Source organism: Pteropus vampyrus, unplaced genomic scaffold (genome assembly GCF_000151845.1).
Source record: "Pteropus vampyrus isolate Shadow unplaced genomic scaffold, Pvam_2.0 Scaffold43, whole genome shotgun sequence".
Lineage (NCBI taxonomy): Eukaryota > Metazoa > Chordata > Mammalia > Chiroptera > Pteropodidae > Pteropus > Pteropus vampyrus.
This window is the reverse complement of record NW_011888824.1, coordinates 3,682,832-3,695,205: the sequence shown is the minus strand read 5'-3', so window position 1 is coordinate 3,695,205 and position 12,374 is coordinate 3,682,832. Positions and strand designations below refer to the sequence as shown.

Sequence of the window (12,374 nt, the reverse complement as noted above, 5' to 3'; positions counted from 1 at the left end):
AAAATTATGAGACAGGCAAAGGAACAAGAAAGTATGGCCTGTACACAAGGTAAAAAAACACAAAAACAGTCAATAGAAATTGTCCCTGGGGAAGCCCAGGCATTGAACTTCTTGAGAAAGAACTTAAATCAGCTATTTTAAATATGAACTAAAGGAAATCCTGCCTACAAAACTAAAAGGAAGTCTGAAAATGAAGTCATAACAAATAAGAAATATAAATCAAATTTGAAAAGAGGTCAATTGAGATTATCCATTCTGAGAAACAGAAAGAAAAAGTATGAAAAAAAATGAACAGAGTCTCAAATACCTATGAAACATCATCAAGCATATTAGCATGTGAATAAGGGTATCCCAAAAGAAGAGAATGTGAAAGGTGGAGAAAAAATGTTTGAAGACATGGTGGCAACAATTCTCAAAATTTCATGAAAAATATAAATCTACACATTCAATAAACTCACTATATTCCAGGTAGAATAAACATAGATATCCATGTGTAGACATATCATGATCCAACTATCGAAAACCAAAGACAAATAGAGAATTTTGAAAAGATAAAAAAACAAAAAACAATAAACAAAACACAACTCTTCACATACAAGTGTTTCTCAATAAGATTAAAAGCTAATTTCCACTCATAAACCACGGAGGCTGGATATCACAGGGTTGACATATTTAAAATGCTGTAAGAAAAGAACTATCAACCAAAAAATCTCTATGTAGAAAAAAATATTCTTTAAAAATTAAGGGAAAATTAAGACATTTCCAGATAAACAAAAACTGAGAGACTTTGTCACTATCAAACCTACCATACAAGCAATATTAAAGGGAGTCCTTCAGGCTGACATGAAAAGACACAAGACAGTAATTCTATTCTACATGAAGGAAAAAGAGTTCCAGGAAAGGTAACTAAAAAGAAGTTTAAATGTAGATTTTTGTTTTCAAATCTTTTTTTCTCTTACCTTTTTAAAAAGACAATTGCATAAAAAATAATTATAAATCTGTGTTGACAGACACACAACATATAAAGATGTAAATTTTATCATAATAATGACTCAAAGAGGGGAATAGGAAATGAAGCTATAGAGAAGGCAAATGCTATGTACTTTTGAAATTAAATTAGTTAATCCAAACTAGATCGTTATAAATTAAAATGTTATCGTAATACCCAAGCAACCACTGAAAAATAAATAACTAAATTTATATATACTTAAAAAGTATTGGACTTTTAGTTTCTGTCCTGGCATATAAGGAGTTTGGAAGTTGTCACTCCATCCGAACAAAAAGTAAAAGAGTGAACAAACTGAAAAAACAGCAAGTTTTCTTAGATCCATCAGGGAAGTGACAAAGGACAAATCTCTACCTCCAAAACTGTAGAGACAGAGAAGCAAGTACAGGGAACCACAACCTACCAGAGAAGAAACCTCTATAGAAATCAGAACCTGGATAGGAATTTCTAAACTGCAGTTGACAAACTGCTAGAGGCTCAGAGTGGGCAATTCTGAGAGTAAACCACCATTTGAGGGGAAGTCATATCTTGCCCACAACACACACACACGATTTTATGTTTTATGTCAGGAACTTGACCAGGCTCTCACAGTGACTATCAGAGAAAAAAAACTTCATGCTCCTAACAGGGGGAGGGTAGAAGAAACCATTTTTTAAATTAAATTTATTGAGGTGACATCGGTTAATAAAATTAAATACAATTCTATAACATGTCATATGTATATTGCATTGTGTTCACCATCTAAAGTTAAATTTCCTTTTGGCACCATATATTTGACCTCCTTTACCCTTACCTATCTCTTCTTCCCCGTCTTTACCCTCTGGTAACTACTAAACTATTGTCTGTGTCTATGAGTTTTTGTTTGTTTGTCTTGTTCATTTGTTGCTTTCAGTTTTATATTCCACATATTAGTGAAATCATATGGTCTCAACTTTTTTTGTCTGACTTATTTCATTTATCATAAAATCTCAAGATCCATCAATGTCATTGTAAATGGCAGTATTTTATCTTTTCTTACGGTTGAGTAATATGTCATTGTATATATGCACCACATCTTCTTTATCCAATCATCTATAGAAGGACACTTTGGTTGTTTCTATGTCTTGGCCACTGTGAATAATGCTGCAATAAACATAGGGGTAATATATCTTTACAGATAAACATTTTCAAATTTTGGGGGTAGATACCCAGAAGAAGGATTATTGGGTCATATGATAATTCTATTCTTAATTTTTTGAGGAATCTTTGCACTATTTTTGATAGTGGCTGTACTAATTTACATTCCCCAGTAGTGTATGAGGGTTCCTTTTATTCCACAACCTCTCCAACATTTGTTATTACTTGTCCTGTTGATGATGGCCATAACAGGTGTGAGGTGGTACCTCATTGGTTTTGATTTGCATTTCTATAATAGCTAGTGAAGTTGAGCATCTTTTCATATGTCTATTGGCTGTTTGTATGTCTTCTTAGGAGCAGTATTTTTTCAAGTCCTCTGCCCACTTTTTAAATAGATTGATATTTTTGTTTTTGAGTTGTATGAGTTCCTTATATATATTTTGGATATTAGTCCCTTGACAGAGGCGTTGTATGCAAAAATCTTCTCCCATTTAGTTGGTTGCTTAAAAGAAACCATTTTGAAATAGACCACAGCATTCTATACCTCCTAACAAGGCCTGCCCTTAAGAGAAATTATTGATGTTTTATCAGGATCAACTGCCCTGAAGGGGGAATAAAAATACACAACTAATGATCTCTCTAGCCTTCCACTTAGAGAGGGAAAATGCCCAGCTCTACCTGGTTCTATATTCTTCCACATAGGAAAAGGGAAATACCCAACTTTAGCCCGCTCTTACCAACCTGTTCCACCTAAGGGGTGGGGAACAGGACTGAGAGCCCTTGTGAATTTTACAGTTCAGGGGCACAGGCTCGCAAAAACATAGAGACCTAATTGTAGGACTACAGACTCACACACACCCCCTGCCACACTTTATTGCCACATTACCAACAATTGTTTCTACTACAGCTCTGTTTACCCAGTATATCATGCTTGGCTATTATGAAAAATTAAAAGGCCCCCTAAAAAGCAAAAAATACAGTAGAAGAAACAGAGCAAGCATCAGAATAAGACTCTGATATGGCAAGAATGTTGAAATAGTCAAACCAGGAGTTTAAAACAATTATGATTAATATGCTAAGGGCTCTTATAGATAAAGTAGAACAGGTGGACAATGTAAGCAGAGAAATAGGAACCTAAGAAAATGCTAAAAGGAAACACTAGAGATCTAAAACACTCTAAAAGAAACAAAGAATGCCTTTACTGGGCTCATTAGTAGTCTGAATGCAGTAGAAGAAATAATCTCCACAATTCAGGATGAATTAATAGAACTTTCCAAAAAAGAAAAGCAATTAGAAACAAAACAAAACAAAACAAAAACAGAACAGGATATCTAAGTACTGCTGGACAACAGCAAAAGGTATAGCAAGGTATTTCCATGCATAATGAAAATGCCAGAAGAAAAAGAAAGAGAAATAGGAACAGAAGCAGTATTTGAAGCAATAATGACTGTAGATTTTCCCAAATTAATGACAGACACCAAATCACAGATTCAGGAAGTTCAGAGAACACTAAATAGGATAAATACAAACAAACAAACAAACAAACAAACAAAAAACTGCACAGGAATATTTTATTCAAATTACAGAAAATCAAAGATAAAGGAAAAATCTTGAAAGAAGCCACAGGAATAAAAGATCTTACTTATAGAAAAACAAAGATAAGAATTACTTCCAACTACTCCTTAGAAACCATGCAAGCAAGAAGAGAGTAGAGTGTAGGATTGCAATTTGCTGTACCTACATGGAAAATGGTATGGAGGTTCCTCAAAAAATTGAAAATAGAACTACTACGTTGCCCAGCAATCTCACTTCTGGATATTTATCCAAAGAAAACCAAAACACTGATTTGAAAAGATATATGAATTCCTATGTTCATTGCAGCATTATTTACAATAGCCAAAACATGTCTATCCATAGATAAATGGATAAAGAAGATGTAGTATATACAATGGAATATTACTCATTCATGAAAAAGAATGAAATCTTGCCATTTTTGACAACATGGATGGACCTAGAGGGTGTCATGCCAAGTGAGATAAGTCAGACAAAGACAAATACCAAATAACTTCACTTACATGTAGAATCTAAAGAACAAAATAAACAAAATGAAAACAGATTCACAGATACACAGAACAAACTAGTGGTTGCAGATGGAAGGGAGACTTCAGTGGGGTGAGTGAAAAAGGTAAAAGGATTAAGGAGTACAAATTAGTAGTTACGAAATAGTCACAGGGATGTGAAGTACAGCATAGCAAATATAGTTGACAATATTGTAATAATTATGTATAGTGCCAGGTGGGTACTATAGTAATCAGAGGATCACTTCATAAATTATATGTGTCTAACCACTACGCTGTATACCTGAAGCCAATATAAAATAATATTAAATGTCAACTCTAATTAAAAAAAGGAATAGTGGTACATATATACAATAGAATATTACATGACCATAAAAAAGAATAAAATCTTACCATTTGTGACAATGTGGATGATCTTAGAGGGTATTTTGCTAAGTAAAAAAAGTCAGACAGAGAAGATAGATACCATATGATCTCACTTACATGTGGAGTCTAAAAAACAAAATAAACAAACAAAGAAAACAGCAACAGACCCATAGATACAGAGAACAAACGTTGTTTGCCAGATGCAAGGGGTTCAGGGACTGGGTGAAAAAGGTGAAGGGATTAAGAAGTACAAATCGGTAGTTACACAATAGTCATGGGTAATATAGTCAATAACACTGTAATAACTTTGTATAGTGCCTGGTGGATACTAAACTAATTGGGGAGATCATCTCCTAAATTATATAAATGTCTACTATGCTGTATACCTGAAACCAATATAATATTAAATGTCAACTCTAATTGAAAAATAAAATCATATATATTTGTGTATATATATATACATATATGTATATATGACTTTTTGAGTTTAAAATCTAACTGGGAGTTGAAATTGAAAGTTTTGAGTGGAGTATAAACATCAAATATCAAAACATCTTTGTCAAAATTTATAAAAAATATTAGTGGCCTTGATTTTTATCTCTCTCCCTAGTGCTGATGTAGAAGGATTACTCCTATATTTGGGATCTCCTTCATCATAACCTAGTTTGTTTTTTTTAAAGAAAGTATTCCCTGATCATTATCAATCTCTTTAGTCCTCCATTTTAACCCCGATCCTTACTATAAAACTAATATTGTAAGTATATTTTTCAAATTGTTGCTCATTTGGTGCAAGATCATTATGTCAGTTGAAAGCTCAAAAGGATATTCTAAATAACAACTACCAAGTTAAACTGTTAGTCAAAGCTAAGTGTTTTAATTACTGTAATAAGAAACATCCCATTCTACGAGAAGATTCTAGTCAGTTTAACTTACTAAATATTTGTTATATATATATATCTTCTCCTAAACACTTTGGGGATATAGCAATAAATGAAATTCAGAATCAGTCCTCAGCAAACTTGTGATCTATTAAGCACATGATGCTCATAAGACAAGCACACAAATAACTTTAATTACATGCAAAATGTATTAAATACAATGATTAAGGCGGGAAAGACTATAGTGATTCAAAAGGAGAGTTAATACATCTAGTTAGAGTCCTTAGGAAAAACTCCTTCTAAAGCAATGATTCTCAACCTTGGCTGCTCATTAGTATTACCCTGGGAGCTTTGAGAAACCTTGATGATCAGACTTTATCCCACACCAAATAAATCAGAATATCTCAGGCAAATGGCCTGAGCACCAAGATTTTTTAAAGTTCCCTAGGTGATTCCAATGTGTAGCCAAATTTGAGAACCATTGCTATAAAGGATAAGGTGAGGAAGAAATAATTAGGATAAAACAATGAGTAAGATTTCAATTGAAATGAGGCAGAATATTGGAGCACTCGGAAGTATCATCTCCTTATGTAGTTAATTTATTTTTATTCTCCAAACCTCAGTTCAAGTATAACATTCTCTAAAAGGCTTTGCCTGACTCAACCAATGATAATAACAATATTAATAATGGTAATAAAAGCTGATACCTTTTTTTTATAGCTCTTGCTATATGGTAAGTGCCATTCTAAGCACTTTAAATACATTTCAATATTTAATCTTCCCAACACTAGAAGACAGAGAGCATTATTATTCCCATTTTACATGAAAGGAGGGTAAAGAACTTGGCAAGGTTACATAACTTAGAGTGGCAGAGCTGGGATTCAAATATAATAACTTAGAAATCCATGTTCTGAAACATGACCAACTGGAGTTAGATGTTCCTTGTCAAGACTCTCATAGAAACCATGCATAATTCATTCATACCATGAATCATATTATATTGAAAATGTTTATTAGATTTTTCTCTTCTATTAATCGTTCATTTTTTTATTGATTCATCTATTCGACAAACAATTATTGAGCACATTCTCTGTGCTAGAAAATGTGCTTGCTACTAGAAATATAAAGTCCCCTATGTTATGCTGTATCCGTGAGGGATTTTTAATTTAAAGCAGAGGTTAGCAAACTACAATTCACAGGCCAAATTCTGCTGGCCACCTGTTTTCAGAAATACATTTTTATTGAACCATAGCCATGCTCATTGGTTTATTATCTAGAGCTTCTTTTATGTTACAACATAAGAGTGGAATAGTTGTGATGAAGACCATCTAGTCTAAAATTTACTATCTAGTCCTTTAGAGAAAAAGTTTGCCAACCCCCAGTGTAGAGAATGAGGCAAGTAAGGAAATCATCATTGATTAAAACAAAGTGCATGCTATGGTGCCCAAGATATTTTGAAAACATAAAAGAAATATCTAGGTTAAGTTAGAGGATACACACAAGTTTTCCAAAGACATGATATTTGAACTAATTTTGTAAGGCTGAGCAGAATTAACTAGACAAGAAAAAAAAAAAAAAGCAGCCAGACATCAATAAGACAGGGAAGTTAGTTGTGATTCAGGGAGCTAGAATAATGGCAATAAGAATAAAGTGGGTTGACATATTTAATATATATTAATTCATTCTACATAATTTATAAAAATATATCTTTGATTTCTTCAACTTCACTATCTAGCATAGCTGGTTCTGCATATAGTTGGAACTCACTAAATATTGTTAATAGAAAATATTCAGTCCTAAGTAAAAAATGTTTGTTAAAAAGGGGAGAAAATATTTGCCTTTTATTAGTCTTTAAAATCATATACAAATTCTGATTTTTGATCCGTTATCCTAGAGAGAAAAAAAATCTACCAGTTTTTCATTGTTTTCAATTGTATAGATGTATATTTCTATTAGCAATTCAGTTTTACAAATGAGAAATAGTTGCATATACTGTACCTGGAAAATTCATCGGCAGTTCAAATGGTTGTGGAGGCTCACAACCTTCAATGTGCTCACAAATTTCAGCTATGATTTTCTTAATTTTGAGACCAGTAATTTTAATCACTTCTCCTGTTGACAAACAGCATTCATTTCCAAACATTTCATAGATAGAACCTGAAATAAAGAAGATTAAACAGTTTCTTAAAATAATAATTAAATAATGAAGAACGAAGTGGAGTCAAAAGCCTTATATAAAATGTTTTTATTCAGTTCCTCTCTTAGCTACCTACTAAGCAGGAATTAACCAAGCTTTGCAAAATGTACAGCATGCACCAGAAAAAATGTTAGACTTTCTCTTCATCCACTGGGCAAAGTATGAATAATCTTATTTTTGTTGTTATTGTAAATTGAATTTATGATTTCCTCTGTACTTTTAGCTCATCTTTCCAAAGTCAAACTACAAAGACGTCTTTCCTTACAAGGATTTATGATTTATTTTTTGCAGGGTCACAGAATTAGGCTCACATGAGTCAAGAATGATCTAAGTAAGTACTACAAACAATGTTGTAATATAATCCAAGATCCAAAGACAGAGGGTCTGCACACCAGAGCTCTATATCAAGAGTATCATATCTACTTCTTAGACCTGGTTCTCTGCATCATTGTGAATATAAGACTTTTGTCCATTTTATCTCTTGATTTTTGGCAAGCTGAAAACTCTCTCAGTATCTTTATGGCAATAGGGGGCAGACCAGCCCAGATAAACTGAAAAGCTTCATTTTAGTTCAGGATTTCAGTCTCTTTCCTTTTTATCATAGATACAAAGCTAAGCTTTTCACTCATTTATTTTCCTTTTATACCTCCTGATGGAAGAAGAGCAATTAGTGAAATGACTAGAGATGAGCAACAGAAAAGAGGCAAAAATTCTTGATAATCCACCCTTAGTTATAAGTGAGCAACCAAAAACTACATCTCTGGGATATTATCACTTGACAAATAAACAGTAAAGTAAAGGCTATATAAATAAACATTACAGAATTGTGGGGTTTGAAACATATCAAATTTTCCTTACTTCTAATACGATTTATAACCTCTTTATCACACTAAAATGTGAATAATATAAGCATAAGAATTTAGGTTTGTTTTCTGAAATTTTTTTTCTATTGAACCCCCTCCTTATAGAATCTTGCCTGATACATAGCAGGCAACTAAAACATTTTTAAAGAATTAATGGTTATATAAAAGTTATTAAGCTTGACATTCAATCTGCTTTAAGCAACTCTACAATTGTATCAGGGTCTAAAAAGAGAGCAGAGCGAACACTCAAATTAGAATAATTTGAGGAGGTTTTGACAAATGGGCAATTTACACAGAGGCACAGCCAGTCCTAAGCAACACAAGAAAATAAATACCCTGATCTCATTCTCCCTCTACTTGACTCTCTGGCAGGGCACCCCACTGGCCAAATTCAACCAGAAGCCAGACGGCAAGGGAGGTGCTGATTTCACATTCTCAAATAGAGAGTGGAAATGAACACCAAACTTACTGTTCATTACTTAATGAGGACCATTTTTACATACATACTAGTGTAACTGTTCCTCAAATTTGAAAATATATTTCTATAACTTCTTTTTTTTCTGATGTTCTTCCCTTAACTACATACGTATTTATACTTTTCATTAGCTCCAAAACACAGCATTGTCAGTCATTACAAATCCTTTGAGAGCAAGTTGGGATATTAAAAAAATAATAAATCCATAGTGACAGTTTTCTCCAATGAACTCAGAATAGTTAATTTCTATGATCTTCATTTGGCAATTAATTGCATACTAACATTTTACATCTTTAGTAGTATCTCATCTTGTACTTAACTTTTTTATGACTTTAGTTTTTATTACTCCCAATGCAATTTTAAGCTTCATGAAAGAAAATATTGTATTATATTACTTCATAACTATAACACATCAACTTCCTTTCCTTATTCATTCAACAATCTTTAATTAAAACCTACTGTGTGTCTGGCATAGTGATTGGCAGTGGACACCTAAGATAAAATGAATAATTTTTTCCTTCCCAGAAGAACTGACTGGAAGGGAAAAGACAAGTAAGCAGGTATTGCAACAGATTATGAGAAAGTTATAATTTAGAAAATATAGGGCATTGTGGGAGATATTGGAGGCATTCAATTAAGAAATTACATAGGGAAGAGATTAGGGAAGGATCCCTGGAGGAGAAGACAGCTGAGCTGAGTTTTAAAGGAAGCATCACTAAATCTTAGGACAGGCAGAGGCATTATATTTTAAAAGGCACTAAGATATGAAAAAGCCTCATACATTCTGGAAATTTCAAGTAGTTTGTTATGTTTCAAATGTAAAGAAAGGGAAGTGGTAAGAAAGGAGATTAGAGAAGTAGAGGGAGCATAGGTTTTCAGCATCTTTATAAAATTACCAACAAATGAAAAGGCCAATAAAAATCTGAAGCAACTACAAAGTCAGAGAATCTACATTTTCAATCTGGGAACTAATACCAATTTAATGAGAGGTCATATGTATCTAGGTGCTTGCTATCCAAAGTGTCATCTATGGCATCACCTGGGAGCTTGTTAGAATCCTGGCCAGACCACAAACCTGCTGAATCAGAACCTGTATTTTTAACAAGACCCCCAGATGATTCGTAAGTGCAATAATATTAGGAAAGCACTGGTCCAGGCAACGAATGTATAACTGAAATAGTCTCTGTTGTGAGATTGTTGCAAAACCAGAGAGAAGAACATGCCATACGGAGAAAACATTCCATTTCATTGAGGGGGATGGTGAAAGTGGGGACAAGGAAAGAGAAATATTTTAAGTACAAAAATGACATGGTAAGATTTTTCTTTGTCACATGAAACAACATAATTTAACCTATTCCATTTTAGCTGGTCTGCTGGGCTTAATTTCAATGCAATGGGTGTATAATTGTAGATGTAACATATATCAAACTGACTGACTTGGAATGCCATTTTTTCCAAAGGTTCCATTGGAATTCAAAATTAAAAGATGAATTTATGTGAGATTACACATCAATTCACAGGGAATAGAAGCCAGAGAATTCTATGAGGAGAAAATTCTATGTTTTAGTCACCATACGAAATGCTTTTGACTCTTCCGGTCTCTTTCCGAGTATCTTTCTCTTTTTGAAAAAAGAAAATCACTCCTTTCTGTCATGTAAAAAAACATAACCTTATGCAAATACTATTCTTTAACATTTATCTTTAATTCTTTATGACCTAATTTTCTCTAACCAAGAAAGCTATTAATTCACTTTCAATAGAGTGGTCAGCAATGCCCAAGACTAGAAAGGTATTTCCATGATAGGTGACAAGAACATACAGCAAATCCTAAATCCCTTAAACGTAAAAGTTTCTTGTACTTTGTCATCAATATAATGTCTCAAAATATACTTTTTCCTCAGTGAAAATATAAAATGGCTAATTTTAAAAATAGCCAACTTTCATAATCTTAAAACTAGCACATATAATTTATAAATTGCCTTTTAAAAATTCGCTGAGATGTGTGTCTGAACTGTGTTTGTGTATATACAGGTATTAAAATTGTTTTCATTTTAATAGGACATGTACTAAATATGCAAATCTCAAATCTATTAGATCTTTACAGACTGATTCTTTCCAAGTCAGAGCATATGTATTCAGGATAGTGCCAAACATCAGAGAAAGCTGGAACAAAGCAGACTGTTTTCAGTGATCAAACATCGCCCCTGAAGGCTGTAATGAAAGAGCCATGTGCCTTTGAAATCACCTTCTCTGTAATGCTACTTTGCTCAATAAAAACGACACATTAATATCCTTTTATGAGCTCATCCCTTATTTGACAATTCATATAAGCAATGCTGTGATCACATCAGAACAGCCAAAACAATTGGTTCAATAGATTTTCTTCCATTTCCTCTACATAGTTAGAAAGGCATGAGAGTCAGGAAAAAGGGTATTTACAACATTTAGAGATTTTTTTTTCCCTTTATTCAAGATTCTCCCATTCCATCAATTCCCCCATCTCCTTCCTCTGCTGTACAAGGCCACTCACTCATCCCCTTAACTCCTCATCAGCCTGTCAAAGTTTAACCAATCCTAAAGATTCAACTCACATTTTTTCATTGTCTTCTTAAAAGCCTTCCTTGATCCCCATACCTAAATGAGAAATAATTCTTCCCTCTGCGTTCTTTATGTATAGCTCCATTATAGCCCCTATAGGATTATTATCACAGCCTGCTATTAGGGTAATATTTTCTGACCATTGATACTATGCATATTTTAGAATTCATTATGAGTTCCTAAAGAAGAGATATCTCTTAACTATATTTATACTAATCCTCATATATATACAACTAGTAATATAGTTTTGGTCACTTAGTAGATCCTTAGTGAATGTTGAATTATAACTTAGCTTAATTGTAAAATGACAATAAATTATTGTGAATATAGTAGTAGTCCTTCTACATTAGCAGTTTAAAGCATGGTCAACCCAAAGCTTTGGCATGGCTTATATCACCATTTGGCATGCTTAATATCGAATGTACAAGCATATGTGAGATTAGTTGGAAACCTTGTGAATTATCTAGACAAAAACATTAGGGTGGTAATTCTATAATATGAATTTCTATTTGTTAAGTTTGCCACTTTACCACTATGTTTACTATTTTTATATTGCTGGACTTCAGGATGAAAGGAAATAATAAAATAAAATGATCTGAGATAAGTTTGAGGAAGTTAAGAAATTACATGTGTGAAGTTTACTTGATATTGTATGACAGTATATAAAACCACATCAAATCAGGGTTGCTAGTGGAGATATATCTTTACTCCTCATAAGTAGGTATGATTATTCTTTAGAATAGAGTGTGAAAATAAGTAAGCATGAAACGACAAGCTTGCAGATGTACTAGAGGCAG

The 12,374-nt window shown here is 33.0% G+C and overlaps 1 protein-coding gene across 1 annotated transcript in view; it reads right to left on the bottom strand.

The window, feature by feature from the left end:
* The window catches only part of THEMIS (thymocyte selection associated), a 166,394-nt gene that overhangs the window by 118,968 nt on the left and 35,052 nt on the right, over nucleotides 1–12,374 (bottom strand). The window contains exon 2 of the mRNA XM_011358729.2: nucleotides 7,443–7,601. Within this exon, the coding sequence (XP_011357031.1) occupies nucleotides 7,443–7,601 (159 nt within the window). The remainder of the gene's footprint in view (nucleotides 1–7,442; nucleotides 7,602–12,374) is intronic.